Source organism: Pleurodeles waltl, chromosome 5 (genome assembly GCF_031143425.1).
Source record: "Pleurodeles waltl isolate 20211129_DDA chromosome 5, aPleWal1.hap1.20221129, whole genome shotgun sequence".
Taxonomy (NCBI): Eukaryota; Metazoa; Chordata; class Amphibia; order Caudata; family Salamandridae; genus Pleurodeles; species Pleurodeles waltl.
In genome coordinates, this window is record NC_090444.1 from 682,105,513 (window position 1) to 682,126,202 (window position 20,690).

A 20,690-nucleotide genomic window follows, 5' to 3' on the forward strand; every position below is an offset into this window, starting at 1 on the left:
CCACCTTCCCTTTCACAACAGGAAGAAATGCTTTTAATGCTAGTCGGATCGCCCGAAGCTCCTGCAAGTTGATGTGGAGCCCAGATTCCGCCGGAGACCAGTGACCTCTGATCTCCACCTCTCCCAGATGGCCGCCCCATCCCAGAAGTGACGCATCTGTCACTACTGTGAGATCTAGTTGGGGAAGGGAGAGGAGTCTGCCTTTGACCCAATCGCTGTTCACTAACCACCACTGCAGATCCTTTGCAGTCCCCTCCGAGATCTGAACCACGTCGGTAAATTTCCCTGATGCTGTGCCCATTGGAGCTTCAGGTCCCACTGCAGAGCCTCATGCGCCATCTGGCATGCTTGACCAATAGGATGCAGGAAGCCATGAGTCCCAACAGCCTCAGAGTCTGGCTCACCGAAATCCAGGATAGAGGCCGAAACATCGGTATCATAACCTGAATATCCTGGATCCGCTGTTCAGGAGGATAAGCCCGATACTGCACTGTGTCCAGAACAGCTCCGATGAAAGTGAGCTTCTGAGAGGGAGTCAGGTGTGACTTCGGCACATTTATAGTGAACCCCAGCGAATGCAGGAAGTTCGCCGTCGTCTGGTGGTGGGTGACGAGAGCCTGGGGCATAGGAGCCTTCAGCAGCCAATCGTCTAGGTAGGGAAAGAATGAAATCCCTGACCTGCGCAGATGAGCTGCCACCACCGCCATCACCTTTGTGAAGACCGAAAGGAAGCACAGTAAACTGAAAGTGCCCGTGGCCCACCTTGAACCGCAGATAACGCCTGTGGGCTGGCAGGATAGGAATGTGGAAATACGCATCCTGAAAATCCAACGCTACCATCCAGTCTCCGTGGTCTAGGGCAGACAAAACCTGAGCAAGAGTGAGCATCATGAATTTCTCCTTCTTGAGGAAGAGATTGACGTCCCTTAAATCCAACATAGGGTGAAGGCCTTTGTTCTTTTTGGGAATCAGAAAGTAGCGGGAATAACAACCACTGTTTACTTCTGATATCGGGACTCTTTCTATGGCTCCCTTGGCCAAGAGAGCCGTAACTTCCTCGCGGAGCAAAACCAGATGGTCCTCCATCAGCCATTCCTTTGTCGGAGGGATAGAAGGAGGGAAAGACTGGAAGGGAAGGGAGTAGCCCTCCCGTATGATCTGCAGGACCCACTTGTACGTTGTGATGGAAAGCCAGTGAGGGAGATGAAAATGAATCCTCCCTCCAACTGGACGGACGGGATCCTGCAGAACCATACTAGGAGGGCTTGGGCGCAGTGGAGGGGAGCTGTGTGGTGGCTGACCTCTGGCCAGACCCTCTGGGTTTGATGGTACCACAACCACGTCCTCTTCCGGGATGTTGTGAAGCCTGAGGACGGTGGCTAAACTGTGGCTGGCGTGGTACCGCACCCCTTCCGAAGCCTCGAAAGGGGCGGAAGACAGACTACTGTCGTGCTGGCGCTGAAAGGCCCAAGGATCTGGCCGTAGCTCGGGAATCCTTGAACCTCTCAAGCGCAGAGTCTGCCTTTTCGCCAAAAAGGCGAGAGCCATCAAAGGGCATGTCCATCAAGCTGGACTGGACATCCCATGAGAAACCAGTTGAACGTAGCCAGGTGTGGCGACGTAGGGCCAATAACGATGAAATCGCTCTGACCAGCGAGTCGGTCGTGTCCAAACCACACCTGATCGTAAACTTGGCTGCACCTCTCCCATCCTTGACAGCCTGAATGAGAGTGTCCTTTACACCCTCCGGGACCTGGGGCAGCACCTGTGCCACCCTATCCCATAAAGTATGGGAATAACGGCCCAATAGGCAAGAGGTGTTTACAGACCTCAATGCCAGGCTGGTGGAAGAAAACATTTTCTTCCCAAGCTGGTTCAGCCTATAGGATTCCCTATCCGGGGGAGCGGAAGGGAAGGCACCACGGGAAGTAGAGGCTTGGACAACCAAGCTCTCAGGAGTGGGGTGTTGAGTCACGAAACTGGGGTCGCTCAGAGCGGGTCTATGGCGGCGGCCGACCGTCCTATTCACAGGAGCCCCTGTGCTGGGTTTGGACCATGTACCCAGAAGGATGTCTGTAAGAGCCTCATTGAAGGGCAACATCGGCTCTGATGTTGTCACCCCCGGTTGAAGCACTTCTGTCAGGATATTCGTCCTGACTGGCACCGTAGGCAAATCTAGGTCCAAGACCTCAGCTGCCCTACGCACCACCATAGCAAATGAAGCACCCTCCTCCGTAGCCACATTAGGAGGAGAGAGCATACCAGTATCTGGAGACGTGTCCAGTCCACTGGCCTCCCCTAGATCCTCATACCAGTCCTGTTGCAACCCACATTCTAACGGGTCCTCAGACCCCTCCCATTCCTCTCCTGCGTCTGGCTGTTCTAAATAATGCTCAGACAATGAACTGGGCCGAATTGGCTCCGTCGAAGTCGGAGTCGAGGTCGTACGACGTCGCTCTGGCTTCGGATCATCTGGAATAAGGATGGGGATACCACCGGTGGGTGCCAGGGGTGGAATCATCGACGTCGGACCTGGCGCCGAAGGAGGTCAACTGTGAGGGACCGGCGCCGGTCCGGATCCGGTATCGGATCCTGGGGTCCCCAACAGCGCCCTGCTGACCCTGCGGGCCCGAAGACCCCTCCAAGGGTACAGCCCACTCATAAACGAGACGCATGGCCTCGTAAAATTCTTTTATCTGAGCGGGAGTCGATCCGGTCCCCGGAAAAGGGGGAAGACGCGGAGTTGGCCCTGGCGACGGCTCCACGGAACCGTGCACGGAACGTCGACGTTCCACAGATGCCTCGTCGGCCGACGGGCGTGTCGAAGATGAAGTCCGCTTGGACTTCTTCTTGTGCCTCTTACCTTCAGATGACCTTGAAAGCGAGGAAGAGGACTTGGGGCTCCGGGAGCGGTGCCGTGACCTCCTCCCACTGCGGGACCGTGACCTCTGCGGAGTCACGCCGACCGAGGACGAATGTCGGGCGGCGAGAAGCTTGAGGGATCTATCCCTCAAGGCCTTCGGAGCCATGGCCCGACAGTCGGAGCACGAGGTGGAGTTGTGGTCCTTCTCCAGGCACCAAAGACAAACAAGGTGCGGGTCTGTCACCGACATGGTGCGATGACACACACCACACGGCTTGAACCCTGTCTTTCTTGAAGACATGACTTCAAACAGTCAAAAAAGCCTCGGCAAACCATCGAGGAAAGGTAGCTCTTTCCGGAACTGCGCTTAACTGGCGCGGAAGGAAAAGAACTGACGTACGCGCGCCGAGGCGGCGTCTATATAGACAACGTGACGTCATAGACGGCTCCAACGACGCTGACGACACACACGGAGCTGGTCGACTCAAGAGGATCTGAACAACGCCACCCGACGGCGCGCGCAGGGTACTGTACCTAATTAGCAGACATAGATTCCTATAGGTAAATTCAGTTTCTGGTACCTGGGCATACAAATTTCAGTAAAACATAACCTCACCTGGACCTGTAACCTTTCTCCCCTGCATTAAACAAGACTTTCAAAAATGGAACCGACCCCTCCAAAAAATACTAAGGAGGGTGGCACTCTTCAAAATGCTTGTCCTCCCATGATTCCTCTACATTTTACAGAATATCCTGCTAGCCATACTGGTGTCATGGTTTTGAGGCCTGGCGGCTATGATACGATCCTTCTAGGTAGGACGTGTTTCTGGCTATTTGGCCGTCATCAGCGAAGAGCAACGTGTAGCTGGTGGGGTTGCTTGAAATGCCGCCTTGAAAGTATTCACAGGTTTAAGTACCACTCAAGAAGGCTCCCTTGAGCTAACGAGCTGACGAGCTCTGGAGAGGCACCTGTGCGCCAGTGAGTGGTACATAAACCTGAGAAGACTTTTGGCGGCATTTCAAGCAACCCCACAGACTTGGCTGCTCTCTGCTGATGACGGGCTAAACCTAGAAACACGTGTCCAGAGATACACAGCACTTGCTGCACCTACTTGGGTGAAAGACTTTTGATTACTTTTTCAGCACAAAAAAAAGTGACTGCATTTACCATGATGCATTGGGGCTAACTTTTTGCTTGAGTGTGAGGCAGTGTGCTCCCTTTTTTCTTTTTGTCCAAATCTGCAACACTGTTCCATATCACCAGAAAGAAATTATGACACCATCAGAATTTGGACCCCTGGTGGCTAAACTTCTAATGGGAGACCTGGAGAATAAACCGCTAGTGATCAATATACTGAACAAGTCTGCTGTGCTCAAATAGAAATGGGAGACATAGGTGGATACAATCTTTCTTCTGGGTAGGAAGCCCTCCCAGCCCTCCTTGGATAAAGCTGATTGGAGAGATGACCTAAAGTCTCCCTGTTCCTTGGTCACCTCATCTTGGCTAAAACTTATCCAACGTAAGTTCTTGCGTACCACATACCTTTCCCCTTGACAACTGTGGCGAGTGCACAAATGGGCTTCACCAAACTGTTTCCATTGCTCAGACACTGAGTCAGACTTGCACCATGTAGTGTGGATGTGCCCCATCATCAGAATGTACTGGGAATCTACTGAGGCAGTGCTGCCTCGTGTGATGTAAAGGACAGTGGGATGTCCCCTAAAATTACTTTACTGCATATCCAGGAGGCTCTGGGAGGAACGACGAAACCCACTCTGGTGGCTTAGTCACACTGCGGCTCAAAAGAGACATAGCTTGAAGCTGGAATACTGAACACCCACCTGAGCTCATGACATGGAAGGCAGTCATGGACTGGTGTGCAAACCTAGAAGAAGCCATTTACCGGGCCTGTGACTGCCCATGTAAAAATATCGGAATATGGAGCCAATGGTGGGATTACTTTGGACTGGTTAATACACAGAGAGATGACTGATGCGTCTGTTGGTTTTTAATTCGGGATATTATGATATCATTGAGGCAGCTGGACTGCTGGGACGAATCAGTTTTTATCATGGTGATGGTGTACTGTAGATTTTATAAAGAAAATACAATAAAATTTGGTTATCGAAAAGAAAACTCATTCACACTTTCACAATGACAGTGCTGCTCTCAGAGCATTAATATGCATAGTTGACAAACTAATTCTTGGAGGCCAAACCTTGATGAAAGCATCTACTAATGAATCCTCTATCATGAGTGAAAATTAAAAATGTAAATGCAGAACCCCGTTAGCAAAAAGTTACACTGTGCCACGTTATTTTTTTCTTTATATATTTCTTGTTAAACGTTTTCTATAGTGTCATTGTACTACAAAAAAACACATTTTTAAATATATATTTTAATTCTCATTATAATTAGCTTTGCATTTAAACTCTGATATGTTGTACAGATTGTTGCACAAAACACATTTTAAATATTAGCACATTATCCTTGTATTTCTCAAAAAACTGACAACCAGTTATCTATTCATATATATGCATATTTATATGGAGTCTTCATCCCAAGTGGCAGTGGTGCACTTCAAGTCGTGAAAGAGCTTGTATACATCCGAATTTCCAATTTTTCCTCACTCCAAATGAAGAAAGAACCGCTCTCCTGAGTTCTGACTGTGCTGTCGCCCTTATGCTATTATACTATCTGTGTCAGCAAACATGGAAATATCATTTTCCGATGAATTTCAGAGAGCAGCCGTCGTCATGGGCTACCACTGTGAAAAACATTTCCTCATTTTAATGTGCACAGTGAAGTGAAGTAAAATAAAGGTTCATCCTGGGAACAAAAGAGAACGGACGCCATCTTGTTATGTGTAAGTGGTTACCTATGAAAGAGGTGACTATTAAGGTACTTTGCAATTACCAGACTTAAAAAGAATGTAAGAGTTGGCAATAATACACTAGCTTTGAGAATGTTAGAATCAGATACGTTCTGCAACATGATACTGAGGTACCTCAAGGTCTAAATATGGATAAAGGAATGACGTCATCTGGGTTTAATGATTTTTCTGTGATCTCTTTGTATCATTCCCTGTTTAAGCTTTTTTTGTCTGATTTTAATCTTGATTGTACTATACAGGGCATCCTGGATCTAAAAGAAAAAATTCTAGCCGAAGATCTACGATCAGCAAAAATGTTATATCATTATTTTTTGTTATTTGTTTTACTTGCCAAATATTGCTTTAACAGCAGCTGCAGTGGCATTTATACATGAATCATTCCGATATACTGAAAGCAGGAGAGCTCAGGTGATACGAGTTCTTAATTTGACAAACATTTTGAATATGTATACACAGAACCACCAAAACACATTATAATGGACATGTATATGGATGGCGCCTCCCTTTACGTGATTAAACCACATGTCCACATTTTAATGTGGTACGGCCAGCACTAGCGATATTTCTTTTCTCAAATGCGGTAGGGCCGGCATTCACACACAAATCATGGCGCGAGATGATCCAACCCGAGGTGATCCCCCACGACCATGTGGGTAAGAATGATGCACAGCTTGAGCTGCAAAAGATAATGAAAGCGTTCTTGCAGATAAAATAACTCTCCTCTTAATGCTTTTAGGAAAGTAGTTGGACAAGAGATTCATTCTGTGTCACATGCCTTTTTGGTGAACAATGCTTTTTGGGTTCCAGATTACTAAACTACCTGGATGTTAAGTTAACAATACCTTAAGCCTCGCTTGGGTCAGGCGCTCTTTTGTATTTACTCACTTGGTGATCCCAATTTCCAAGCACTATTGGTAGAAACCTGCATTTTAAGAGTAGCAGTTAGCAGTATGCACTGAGAGTACATTCATGACTTGAGCTGATTATGATGGTGGTGAGATGGTATCACCCTTCAAAGCACTTTTGTGAAGGAAGGCATGAGGTGAACGTCCTTGTGAAGTTTTAAAGTTGTATGTTTTTTATCTTATTGAAGAGAAATAAGGAAGGTTCAGTATGAACTACAAAATGGCACTTTTAAGCCCTGGTTTAAGTTCTATGTAATGTCTAATGTATGGAATTGTGATTTTCTGAATGGTTTACTTGATTATCAGGTACTCCAGTCTTGATAGTCCTCAAGAAGCCTTCAACTATTTTGGGCCGAAACACATTAACAGTATTAACTGGAGGAGTTGTTTGCAAAACAAATTAAACTGTGGAATAATACGGACTTAAAAAACATGTATAGGGCATGGTAGTCCATGACTTTGATTTTGATGTCTATCTCTACTGGGAATGCACTTTAAACAGATTGTGCAAACACAACTTGGAGTATATAAGGGGAAGGAAGGAGGCATTCTTTAATAAATCTGACTTTGTTATGGTGATTATGTGTATTGAAAGTGATGGGTTTCATGATAATATTGTAAATGTTTTTAGTTGCAGTTTTGCTTCAGACATTTGAACAATGAATGAAGACATAATACAGACAACTATATGTACCTGTTTGATTAAAGGGTCGTGAAAAGATTAATCTAAGGTCCCAGTGTCAAAAAATGAATTCATTGTGGCAGAAGTGTACTAATATATCTCCGAAGCATACCATTTTGTTTTTTAATAGTATTTGTAGCCCAAGCATTGGGTATACCCCTATTTGGTTTTTATGATACATTTTAGTTTATTCTAATTTAGAACCAGTAGTATGACTTACGATGCTCAGCTGTTCACATTAGCCTACTTGAGAGAGATTGGGCAATTGTAGTGTCATGTGAATTTGAAATTTATTGGTCATCTTTGGTGACTGATTGGGTCATATAGTATTTTGAATGCATTTAGCAATGGTGATTTCCTGCTGTACCCATCCTAAAAGGTGGTTTGTACCATTTAGCTATTGAGTTACATGTCTGGTTTTCATTCAAGTGCACTATTGTTATGAATTTTAAGCTATGGATTGTGTTGGCAGCAATGTGATTCAGTATAATGATAGTCACTTTATTATGAAATGATAGGTCATGCATGCAATTTTTGAACTTATTTGTTTCATTTGATTGATTATATACATGCATGTATTATATAATAAAATTGCGATATTATGAAATGTAATAGATTGTTGAAATTTAGGAAAAGCTCACGAAAAGATGAGAATGGTAATGTGATATAGATAACTGCAAATTACAAGATAGTGGCCATTCTCTTTAGCAATTACTCCCAGGATGGCCCTGTTTTTACTTTACTTTACTGTGCACTTCAAAATGTGGAAATGGTTTTCACAGCAGTATCCCAAAATGAAGTCTGTTTGTTGAAATGCATAGGGCAATTATATTGCCATGTATCCTGACACAGTGGGTCTTGGCGTGAGGAGACAGTAGAGCTAGATATATAATCTTTTATTCAAATTTAAAATTAGATAAACCCATAATTTAACAAAGTTTGCTGCATAATGACTAAACATAAATGTTAATGAGTGTAGGATTTATTTTAATTGTTGTTTAACATAATTATTTATAAATTAGTATAGTAACACATGATTAGAGTTAATGTACTGTAACAATGTTATTAGTTTAAGGCTAAAAATACATATTTGAAATTCATTTGCATATATATATATATTTTTTAATAAAGAATAATACATTTGAATCATTTTTCCTGTACGTCCCTCTAGGGAGGTCTTCGCCATGATGACAGACATCTCCACATATGGGTGAAGCTACTGCTATTAACTTTTCACTTGTAAATCCTGATGCAGGAGGGATCACCACCTGAATTGAGGGACTGGAGACCTGTCCACTCAATTGAGGGACAGGTCTCCAGTCCCTCAATTCAGGGGGTGTTGGAGATAGTTAACAGCAAAAATAAAAATAAAAAAAATAGTGTAGAGTTACCCCCAAGTATTTTAGGCATTAGACATGCATATTTACCTTCGTGAATACGCCCCAAGGTGTTGTTCAGACATGCTCAAAACTGTTCACGTGAGCCCCATTTCATGTCTGTTCCCACCTTTTCCCCAATTTTCCTCAATGCGTTTCATTCTTATCACAATCTTTCACTCACCTCAGGCCTTTCTTCTCTTCATACCCCATAAATAGTATTCTCTAACAGACCCTGTGGTGAAGGCAGAAAGTTAAATGCCTTACCCACATAGGCATTTGTCAGTTCATGTTAAACTTTGAATAGCCTACCTCACTCGACCTTCAGGTTACTGAAAGGTTAATGTAAGTCGGACTATGGTTGCAGAAGGGATGACCTGGCCTCAGCTGATTCTTGAACTTGTGGAATCTGACTCTGTGGAATTCCATGGACTTACAGAAAGTCTCTGCGAGATTCTGAGGAGTTCCACCAAAAGGCAGAAAATATGTAGGTCGCACTGTAGTTTAGCACCGGTAGAGTGAGCAGCGCTGAAAAGAAATCAGCAGGAAGGGCGCCATGCACTGCGCAAGATCATGCTGCCATTCAAGTTGATTTTGATGCCACTTAAGTAAAAGATCTTCTCAAGCGGCAAAACATCTACTCAAGAAGCAGCCCTCAGACTGCTTATGTTAGAAAAATTGCGCTTGTGGATGCCAAAATCTTGCTGACCAGCTCGTATTTCTGGAGCCTCATGGGGCAAAGAAATTCTGCTACGTGACAATAGGCGGAACTTGGCCATAGCTCTGGGTTACAAGAGTCGCCAAATTCCTTCAATTCCACAGCAGGGATAAAGCAGTGCCATTTTATAGATGCACAATTTCCATCATACAGGGTTCAGTTCATATTCCCTTTACAGCTATATTTGATCTTTACTAGTATTAATGACTAGAGTTCACAATTTGTTTTCTTGTGGTAAGCAGAACCAAATCTCAGAGCAAATCTGTAAATGCCACTCATCTGCTTCTGCTTGTATCAACACTAACAGGTGCTGGCATTCTACATCCTCAGTCCACATGGACACTGACAGGTACAAAACTGCTGGGAGAAAAATCGTGGACATACCAACAAAGATGCACAATCCACCACTGGGCCCATGCCAACACTGGCTGCCTCAAACTCACTTGCACTAAAACATGCAGAGCCCAACCAATCAGCTTTCTGCCTAGTTAAAGCCCCTAGATAAGCAAATGTCAACCTGGAGAAACAAGGGACATACCGGATAGCGGCTGGTGGAGTTGGGTTTGGTAGAAAATACAATGGCATTCCCATGAGAAGCACTTAAGATGATGAAACATTTGGGTAGGCCGAACAAAAAGCAAGACTTCAAGCAAGTGAAGTTTTTTGGTCATCCTACAGGGACACAGTTTGAGGCAGCTGTCTTTCCCTTCACTCCAACAGCTTCACTACCCTCTTCTGTTCTATTCACTCTGGTTCTTCCTATAGTGGACCTTAAAGGGCAAGCTATGGAGTGGTGACTACAGGGTTATCTTATGCAAGACTAGGTTCTCCCTCCTGAGAGCGAGGTCAGGGAGAAGGATAGTCCATGTCAACAGCATGCATCAGAGGAAGGTCCCCAAGGATGGGTAGCGTTACTTGAGAATCCCAGGGGCAGCCATGGGAATGATATGCACATGTTCACAACCACAATTAGCAGACTGCACAAGGAGGAAGCTAGCTTCCTGGACTGTTTTACAGTTCAGGGTGGCACACACTACCCAAACACAACTGGTTTTCCCATGTTCCGTTAAGAGTGTGACCTTTTTTTGGTATGTCTACAAAGCAGTTGTAGATGTTTTTTCTGTCCCAGATCCATACCATGGACATACTTAAACAATGGAGAGCCTATTCATTCACCTCCTATTAACGACTTTGTGAATAGACCACCTTAGCACATTACTGCTCCAAGAAGGCCCTGGCGAAATCTCTCTCCAACTGCAGTGTTCACTTTTGTTCTGCTTCATAGGGACATAAAACGTTTAAAGTGAGATAATGAAAACAATTATCTAGCAGCTGCATGTATTGTTTTATTTCTTCTCCGATGCCGCCTACAGCCGAGATTATTTGAAATACATTTGTGGTGCTCAAAATAATGATAAACGCTGCAGTGGAGTGTTAGCTCGTTGTGCTCTTTACACAGAGAGATAATGCTATGGTTGTGGTAATCTTTCTGAATCCAGAGCCAGCTGACCTCGTGAAGTAAGATGCCAACTCCAGCCCAATTATTTCTCACACACGTGTGTTCCCTCCTTTAGGTTCAAATGTCGTGTTGTTGACATGAGATCGGTGCACTCTAGTATTGAATATTCTGTTTTTCTAAGGACCTCACCTTTCATCAGGTTATGTAGGAAAAACGCAGGCACACGTCACAGTTTTAGTGAGTAGATGGTAAAAAATACAATGTCAAGTACAGGATTCAGTGACTTCCCAAGTCTTCTGCCAACGCCTCTTGGATGAACTGTAATGTCCGTTTGTATAGGAAGGAATCCTTCTTTTTCGGTTTGCAGATATTCAGGTGGTTAACGTCCACTGGAATCAGTTCTCCTATTCCGAGGCCTTAATAAAAGAAAGTGAAAAAGTCAACAGAAAAATCAGTTTATTGTTTAGAAGGTAATGTATGCAAGTAAAGCCATTCATGTGCATTCTGAGTGACCTGCTCGTAATTAAGTGGTAGGACATAGGGTTTCAGATTACAGCACATGATGCAGTCAGGTCACTGTCCGTTTCTTTTTTTTTTCTCTCAAGTACTGCGGTGGTCACCTTTGCAGCACTAGCGAGACCATACAGCTTATCGATTTCGAGATTCCCTTGAATAATTTAACATGAAACCTGCAGTTCTGCAGTAAGATAGCCCTTTGTGCACAGGCTCCAAGCCAGGATAGGTTTCCATTCGCCACCTCAGTACTCTGTCTGCTGCCGGATATGTCCATTAGGGAGGAAGGATAGGAGAGAGGGAAGAATACAGGGAGACACCGTGGAGGAAAATGGTCTTCCTTTCTTACCCCCTCCTCATCCATGCTGTCATGCACCTCCCTTGGCCGAGCCGCAAACGACAAACTGAAGAAGCGCTCTGCTTTGGAAGGCTGTCTAAGTTTTGGGGTAGCAGGGTCAGTTTACGGTTCAGGATAGCAGAACATCAGGCCTGAGACTGAACTTTAGAGAGGTAAGGGAAGGCAGGGTGCGAGGTGTATAATATCTGGATGAGTTATGAGGTTCTATTTTGCAGGATGCCAGTAATGAGGGTGTGGTTTGGGAGTGAATGGCGCAAAGTCAAGAGAGGAAGGTGGTTTCTGATGTGGCAGAGGGTGGCCCGATGTAAGGAATGATGGCCTATTTGAAAGGTTGCAATGGCAGAACACCATGGGGTATATTTATGGGGATTTGGCGTAGGGCAGCGCGCAAGTCATCTTGCTGCTCTGCCCTATACCAAAGTGAAAGGGCAAGAATGCACCACATTTATGCAATATGGTGCATTCCTGTCCCTTCCCACTACACTGGTGCAGTTTCAGCAGCCTAACACCAATGCAGATACCCTTGCACCATTGCATAAGGGGCACCCTCCTGCACAAAAAAAATCGTAATAGGCTTTTTCCTCTTTCTATGTGTGTTGCAGAATGCAGCACACATGAAAAAAGGATAAATGAGGAGAAATACAAACATTTCTCCTCATAATCCCTCACCTCGGGAGGCGTAAGGTTACTGTGATTTTGTAAATCTGGGGAAACATCAAAATCCATGGGTGTTGCATGGGAAAACCCACCCCAACACCCATGGAACGCCTCCCTGACACAGAGTAGGGCAATGCAGCAACTTTTGCTGCCTTGCCTTAATCAATATCTGAGGCAATTCAAAGCCACGCAGTGTTGCTTTGCGTGGTCTCACAAATATGGGTGAGACGTTTGCATCACTGCTGCGTCATATAAAGTGACATGACGGAGGCACTAGACTTTCATAAATATACTCCCAGGTATAGGAGTCTGTTCTGATGGGATGGGATTTAGCAAGACACCCTTTTCCAGAGCCTCGTTTGATGTTTGCTGGGGAAAGATACAAGTTATGGTAGTCTATCTGGGGTAGTGTGTGAGATGAACAGCTAGTCTTTTCTTGAGTGGGAGGAATGGTAGGAAACTGGTTATGAGGTTGATTTTAGTGGGGTGGCTGAATGCCAGATACAGATGTCTGTCTAATGGGTTAGGCTAGAAAGGACATGAGGCACAGGGGACTGTTTTGGGAGTTGTTAGTGGCAGGGTGGCAGTTTTACGAGTTTCTTTGAGGGAAGCTCTATGTTAGGTGGGGTAAGTGTATTGCATAAGGGATGGCAGGACGCCGTGTAGGAGTTCTCTTTTCGGGGTGGGAGAAAGAAATGATGCAAAGCGTGGCAGTGTATTTTGAGGTGGTGATGCTGGCCGGATGCACGCATCATGTCTTTTATAGGGAGGAGCACTGTCAACATACCAGGTCTGAGGCTCCGATTTGTGGGTGGCAGGATGAAACACCAAGAATAGTCAAAAGACATCCCAGAATTGGGAAAATTAGGGTTCTGTTGTCAGTGGGCTACGAAGTAACCTCAGACATGGTTACGGGTAGAGGAAAAACAATAAAACATGTCAGACTTGCAACAAATAATGTTGTTGTGGGCCAAAATTTCCTTTCTTTTGTCACTAAGTTTAACAATACATGTTGCAATATTCAATCCTACTGCAGGAGCGGCTGCTGTAGGGGCGAAGCAGCGGGGCAGGGGCATAACAACATAAAGAAAAAATAAATAAACTTACCTCTGCCACTGCTGCCTTGCCCCTCTTCTGGCTCCCACTCCACTCGCTACAGGCACAGGCTCCCAGCCTGCCCTGCGACCAATCCTAATGCTGCTCTTGCATGAGAGCAGCATTATGATTGGCCGGAGCACCCAGGCTTAGCACTTCGAGGCAGAATTGGAGCCTCTCCAACCCAGCAACACAGTGCCTGGTTGGACAGAGCCCAGTGTGAATGTGTGTTTGGCCAGCCTGAGACGGCCGGCCAAACATACATGCGTACCGAGGAGAGTGCACCGTCCTGGTCATCGCCCGTGGCCCCACCCCCTTGAAAAAGAACAATTATAATAAACACTGTTTTTTATTTGTTTTTATTTTGCAGCTCCTGCTGCTGGTGGTGGGGGTATGGGGATGGGGAGAGGTGATTTGACGCTCCTCCGTCAAAGCGGAGGAGCTGCTCCTGCCCTACTGTATTTTTAAAGTAATATCTTAGATAGAAACTGTAAACTGGAAATCCTCTTCACAGTGGACATGTGCTGTTCTGTTCAACATTTCATCATTTTGACAAATCCAGTACTTGGTCTTTTGGGGTTTTTTGGGGGCAAAAGTGCCCTCTGTCACATGTCCCACAGTAGGTGTTCTACATGATTTTGTTGTTGAATTCTGCCAAAGGTCTAGACTCTATTGGCCCCATACAAAGAAGAACTTCCTGTAACACTGGGGACCAGCATCACCATATTCAGGCCATGACGGCTAATGAGTGGTGACAGCTACTGGATAGGGGTTGCACAGAGGCCTTTTTATCAGCTCACCAGGTTGGGGAGACTGACAGCTAGCTCTCCCTGGTAAAGCCTTATAGTTTGGTATGACTGGTTCCCCTCAGTGGTGTCTACGGGAAGTGTTGCTGTACATAATAAGCGGGACAGGTGCGTAAATGTGTAACCAGCAAGCAAGGTTTTGTGTACATTGTTCTGAATTGAAGTAAACTTCAATGCATCAAAAAAAGACTAGCCTTTTGATCACCTTCTCTGAATCAAGCCAGTTCTAAGAAGGAGACCTATAGTTTGATATTGTACTCCCTAAGAGCAGCAAGTGCAGGGGTCCTCAAGTTCCCCAACAAATCACATGGACTACCTGCCCATCCCATTGATCTTGTGCGTAGCTCCAGCAAGGAGAGCCATAGCTGGACTAGCCAGAGCAGGATGGTGGATATTAAGAATGTCAGCCATCACAATGAAACCAAATTGTCTGTGCATATTATCCTAAGCTGTTTTCCTTGAGACTGAACTGCACCCAGAAGAACACTGGATTATTCTGAGATTTAAAATGTGACTTCGAATTTCAGTGGCAGATATCATCTGCAACTGGTTTTGGATATATGCTGACATACAAGCAAAGTATTCAAGATCACTTCAAGGAGCTCTGTGCACCAATACAAAGGAAAGGACCAAAATAGAGGTGAGAAGCTTGGTTGTCTCTCCTTAACGTGAAAGGATCAATTAATCATTAAATCAATCAGTATTTGTAGATTGCAGCACTGTTCCCTCTGGAGGTATCTGGGCACTGGGTGCAAGGTCTCTTTCGAAGAGCCAGGTCTTGAGCTTTTTTCTGAAGTCTGCGAGGGAGGGTGCTGTTCGCAGGTGGAGCGGCAGGTCCTTCCAGGTCATGGCGGCGATGTAGAACAAGGGGCGGCCACCGCTGCAACGAATTTTGGGGGGGTGTGCGAGGGCAAGTGAGGAGCAGTGCAGGGATCTGGAGGGTTGATGGAAGTTCAGTTGGTGGTTGATGTATACCAGTCCTTGAACATGTAAGGCTTTGTAGGTGTGCATGATCATTTTGAACTAGCTCAGAGGTTTCTGCGGTGAAGGTGATGTTGGCTCGTTTGGGATGGTCCAGGATGAGTCTAGCTGCTGCGTTCTGTATGATCTGGTGTCTTTTTAGGAGTTGGGTGAAGATGCCCGAGTAGAGTGCGCTGCTGTAGTCGAGGCGGCTGGTGAGGAGGGCCTATCTGTCCGTGTTTTTTGGTGTTGACAGGGATCCATCTGAAGATTCTGCAGAGCATGCTGAAGATGGAACTGAGGAGTAGAGTTGTTGCTGCTGTAATCTGAAGAGAAAAGAGTGACTTGTGTGCTTAGAACATGCATATTAATTCACAAAATTACAGGTCCTGCTGCTGTGTGTGCTGTCATCGGAAGCCACTGCCTGAGATTAGGGAATAACTACCACTATGGAGCCCCGAAAACAGAGCAGTATTGCACTAATAAGCATGCTGATCCTGTTCTCTTTCAATCAAAATCTTGTGAAAAAAAAGACTCCCACCATAACCCAGCATTAGGGTGGTGAAAAGGGAAGACCTTGAGAAGCTTTTGCGGGCAGTGGAGCAACAAAATGTGAGGGCCCTCCCAAGCAAGAACAAGGCTTTTGTTTCTGCAGCAAAGGCCTTAATGCATGAATCATGCATGCTGCAGGGGTGCCAGATGGCATGCTACTTCATATGGGTCTAATTTATTTACTTATTCCACTAGAGGAACCTCTCTAAAAGACCAGCAGATACCTTAAAATGAGTGTACGCTCCAGCATCTCTCCAGACAGAAGTTTGCTGCTTCAATGGTGTTCCTCACACTGGGGAAACAGCTGTTCATCTCCTCCTGAACAGTCTCACCTCCTGCAGGGCCAGGCACTCTCCTTCCTTTTCTGAGCCAGGAGTCTTATAAGTGCTAGACAGAACTTCACCTTCTCCAGCAAGTTGTGCAGACTTCAGTTGATGTCCTTATATCTCTGGCAGACTGACTGTCATGAAGACCTCACTATAGCTCTTAGAGGACTATGTGGAGCACTACCTTTGTTAGTCAAGAAAAATGTGAGGTTGGAACCAAGTGGGGTGGTTTGGATTCCACCTTTAAACAATTTTCCAGACAGGAGATGAGGATTCACTGTCTAAGGTTTTGGCATCAATTTGTATTGGTTTCTTTTCATATGTAATTTTCTGGCACTTGTGGCGACACAGCTATTGTGCAAGCTGATGGCTCTCACGGAAGGTAGTGATGAGGCTGGCTTCAAGCTGGAGTATCCAGAGCAATCACACAATGACATATAATCACAACAAGGACAAAATGACGTATCAGATCTCTGCAACTGGCAGTCCTCAGCCTTTCTAAAGCAGCAATCAGAAAAAAGTGAAAAGGCAGATCCTGCATAGAAATTTCCTGGAAATATACTAACCCACCCTGCTGCTACTATTTACGCCTAAAGACAGTGCTCAGGAAGACCAACTCAACAGCCACTTGCTAAGAGGCCTCATTGAATTTCTTAGGGTACTAAGTCTCCATCCTCCCTCACTTGTGTGCGAGTATCCATCTTCCAGACACAGGAATACAGTCAATACATTTCCACGTTCTGGGGATGCTGTATCCACCCCCATCTTGTGCTGAGCTAAACCAGAGAACATTTTTCTCAGCAATTCCCTCATGCCAGTAGGTGGTGTTGTGAGGCTCTGTGCCATGTCCCTCTTGCCCCAGAAATTATGTTGGGGGCCACAACATAACCGCCACCTTAATGTGTTGTCATCCATTTCTTTCTGATATCTGGCCATGCTGTCAGACAGAGTGTCCTAGTACTTAAATTGCGCCAGTGAGCAGATCTTGAATTGGAGTCCTTTTAGTATAGATCAAAGGAGGCCATTCCACAGAATGGGAATAAGGCAGAGTGTTTGAGGAATCTGCATTTAGACAGACTAGCCACCAGAAAGAGCGTTACTGAAGATAAGTAAATTGTTCTTCTGATGGATACTTCTAGCCACAGACGTGTAAATGGATACTAAAGCAGTACCCCATCCCAGGTTGTGGGTCTGTGGAATGGCTTTAACAGAGAAATCCTGCAGTACTGAACGGGCAAAATCCCCTTCCTGCTGAACCTGGCTATCCAAGCATTAGTGCTTTGTGAAAGTGTGACTTGACACCTACATCACAGCCTGGCAGATGTCCAAAATAGGCACTCCGCACGCCATTGCCATGGCAACAGTGTTGGCTCTGGTGTAATGAGCCCACAGGCCTTCCAGGAGCTGTTTCTTATTCAGTCCACACCAGATATTTATACAAAGACCAATCCATCTCAATCTAATCCGTTTCTGCACTGCTCTTCACTTCTTCACCCAAGAGAGACCTTCAAAGAACTGATTGTCTACCTGGTAATCTTTGGTATGATCAATGTAGAAACTCAGAGCACTATTCAGGTGTCTGTGACAGAGCCTCTCTTTCTCCTTCAAAAGATGAGGAGGGATAAACAACATCAGTAGTGTGACAGAATGCTCAACATGGAAAGGTGTTACAACTTAAGGGAAGCACCCTGCCTTGGTCATTATCACCAACTTGTCCCGGAAAAAAGGGGGTTGTCGCTGCTGGACAAAAAATCATGCAACAAGCTGATGTGATCACACTAAGAAACACTGTCTTAAATGTGAGCAACCATAGAGGACAACTGTGCATTGGCTTGAATGGGATGCAGGTCAAGAATGTAAGACCAAGGTTATGGTCCCACTGGGGCATCACAAAGGGATTTGTCAAGAATATATGGAGCAGCTCTTTCAATAAACTGTATCATGATCGGTGATTTAAACAAAGATGGCTGATCAGGCAATTGTACAAAGGGCAACAAGGTAGAAAAATAACCTTTACCTGTTGCCACAGCAAGGTCTTGCTGGTCTAGAGACAAGCAGAAAAGAACATTATCCAAAAACTGGGCCCGCAAAGCTTGGATGTGCTGGGAAGAAACCGAGCTGCAAACGTCTCCGAGTTATGCATATTTGGTCTAAAAAAGACTCCCAAAATCACATTCTCTACTTTGGGAGGGCGATCAAATGTACACTCTCTAAGCATGGAGGTAAACGTTGTGCAAGCTCTAGTGCAGAGCCTTGCCTACTGTTTTGACAGGAGGTCTTCCTGAAGCGTAAACTGAACTGGAGTACAAATGTTCATGGTGAGAAGTTCTGTGTACCACACTCGCCTGGCCCAATGAGGATGACTTGGGTCCTGTTATTCATGAACTTCAGAACCTTTGAGTAGGGGTAGAGGCAGGTAGGTGTACAGGAGTCATGAGATTCAATGTAATCAAAAGCCATCTACAAGCGAGAACTGCCTTGGCGAATTTCAACACGCAAACGTTTGGACACTGTGTGCTCTTAGCGGTGAGAAATGATCTAACTAAGTATCTTCCCAATGCTGAAAGATGCCTTGGACAACTCAGAATGTACCTGCCATTTGTTACATGCTAACCCAACTGAGGTTGTTCATCCTAGCATTTAAACATCCTGCCAGGTGCTGTCCCATCAGGGAGATATCCTGAAGACCCATTCAGTGCCAGAGAAGAACGGCCTACTGGCACAGAACCCATGGCCTCAGTCAACACTGCTTGCTGCATTATCATAATGCAGCAGTGTTGTCGGTGACCAGAAATAATGCATCCGTCACAACCGTTAGCCATGGGTGAAGTAGGGCGAGGGTTCTGTCACAGTTAAAATTGCAGTCCAGCAGCCACCACTGCAGATCTTTTGCAGTTTCCTTGGACACCGGGATGGATTTCAAAATTTTGCCCTTAGTGCTGAGCCCACTAAGACTTCAAATCCCACTGCACAACCCACATATGCCACCTGGTGTGGTCTATCAACAAGGATGCAGGAGGCCAACAAGTCTCAGAGTCACCCTCACTGCGACCCAGATCGAAGGTTGAAACATCGAGCTCATGGCATATTGATGGAGAACCCAGTGATGTCAAGAGACTGGCTGCCATCTGGAGGAGGTCAACAACTATTTGTGGTGAGCCCACCTTCAACAACCAGCCATAGAGGTAGGGGAAGAATGGTTTTCTTAATCATGGAAGATGGGCAGCAACCACCACTATCACTTTCTTAAACACACATGGGGCACTGGTAAGGCAGAAGGGGAGCAATGAGAACTGAGAGAGTTAATGGCCTACTTGGAATCGCAGGTAGTGTTTGTGGGACAGCAGGACAAGATTGTTAAAATAGGCATCCTGGAGGTCTAATCCAGTTGCCTGGATCCAGTCCAGACCACGCCTGGGCCAGAGTGAACATCCTGCCGTTCCTGAGGAAGAAATTCAGAGGGCAGAGAAACTTGGACCAGTGTGGGCTTCTTGAACTCGTCATTCTTGAGGGAGAAGTTCAGAAAGGGGAGATCTAGAATATGACAAAGCCCTCCATCATTTATTGCCACCAAAAGGTAGCATTAGTAGCAACCAGTCGCGACTTCTAATGCCAGCACCCTCTCTACAGCTCCCTTCTACTACAGAGCTTGAACCTTTTGTCGGAGAATGGATGAATGGTCCCCCAGAAGTCGCTGTGCTGTAGGTGGCATGCTTGGAGGTGTGGAAAAGAACAGTAGGGTGTAGCCATGTTGGACAATTTGCAGAAACCAACTGTCTAATGTGATACTTTGCCACACATGTAGGTAATATCTCATCCAGCCTCAAACTGGGTGACAGTGTGCCGCTCTGAGTAAAGTAAAGGGGGTTGGATAGTTTGCTACCCCTGGGGGCCTGGATGCTGTCAGACAGCTCCCTGACTCTGCCTTGAAAGGCTTCACAAGTCTGTTGTTGCTGAAGCAAGGTTTGAGGTGGGCTCTGTTGTAAGCCTCGTCTGAAACCTTGAAAGGGGCACTGGGGAAACTGCTGTACAGGTGATGCTAAGCCGAGGAAGTGCACTGTTGCCTTGCTCTTTGAAGTGCTCCAACACCAAGTCTGCCTTGTCTCGGAAGAGACAGGTGCTATCAAAGAGCATGTCAATGAGTGATAGTTGGACATTATTTTAAGAATCCTGTAGAATGTATCCAGGCAAGGTGCTAAAGCACAATGCTGGTACAAACTGCCTTTTTCAGACAGTTGGTAGTGTCCAGACCCAATCTAATTACATCATTTGCTGCATCTTTGTTGCAGGTTGGCCGGAATGTCATCTGGAACTGCTGGCCAAGATGTCAGCCACCATGTACCACAAACCATGCCAATACCGCCCCAGGATGAAACTTGAATTTAGAGACCTGAGGGCAATGCTGGCAGATGTGAACATGCGTTTTCAAGTACCTCCTTGCGCTTCAACTCTGTCTGGCAGGGTGTTTGGGAATGCAATGGGGTTCAGCCTACTGCTGGAGGTTTGAACAACGAGACTCTCAGATG

General features: G+C 45.7%; 1 protein-coding gene across 5 annotated transcripts in view; it reads right to left on the reverse strand.

Annotated features, from left to right (window-relative positions):
- Positions 1-5,266: 5,266 nt before the first annotated feature.
- Positions 5,267-20,690, reverse strand: part of SERAC1 (serine active site containing 1) — a 311,524-nt gene continuing 296,100 nt past the window's right edge. For all 5 annotated transcript variants that reach the window (XM_069234574.1, XM_069234575.1, XM_069234577.1 and 2 more), the window contains one exon: positions 5,267-11,313. In XM_069234574.1, the coding sequence (XP_069090675.1) occupies positions 11,174-11,313 (140 nt within the window). In that variant the 3' untranslated portion in view covers positions 5,267-11,173. The remainder of the gene's footprint in view (positions 11,314-20,690) is intronic.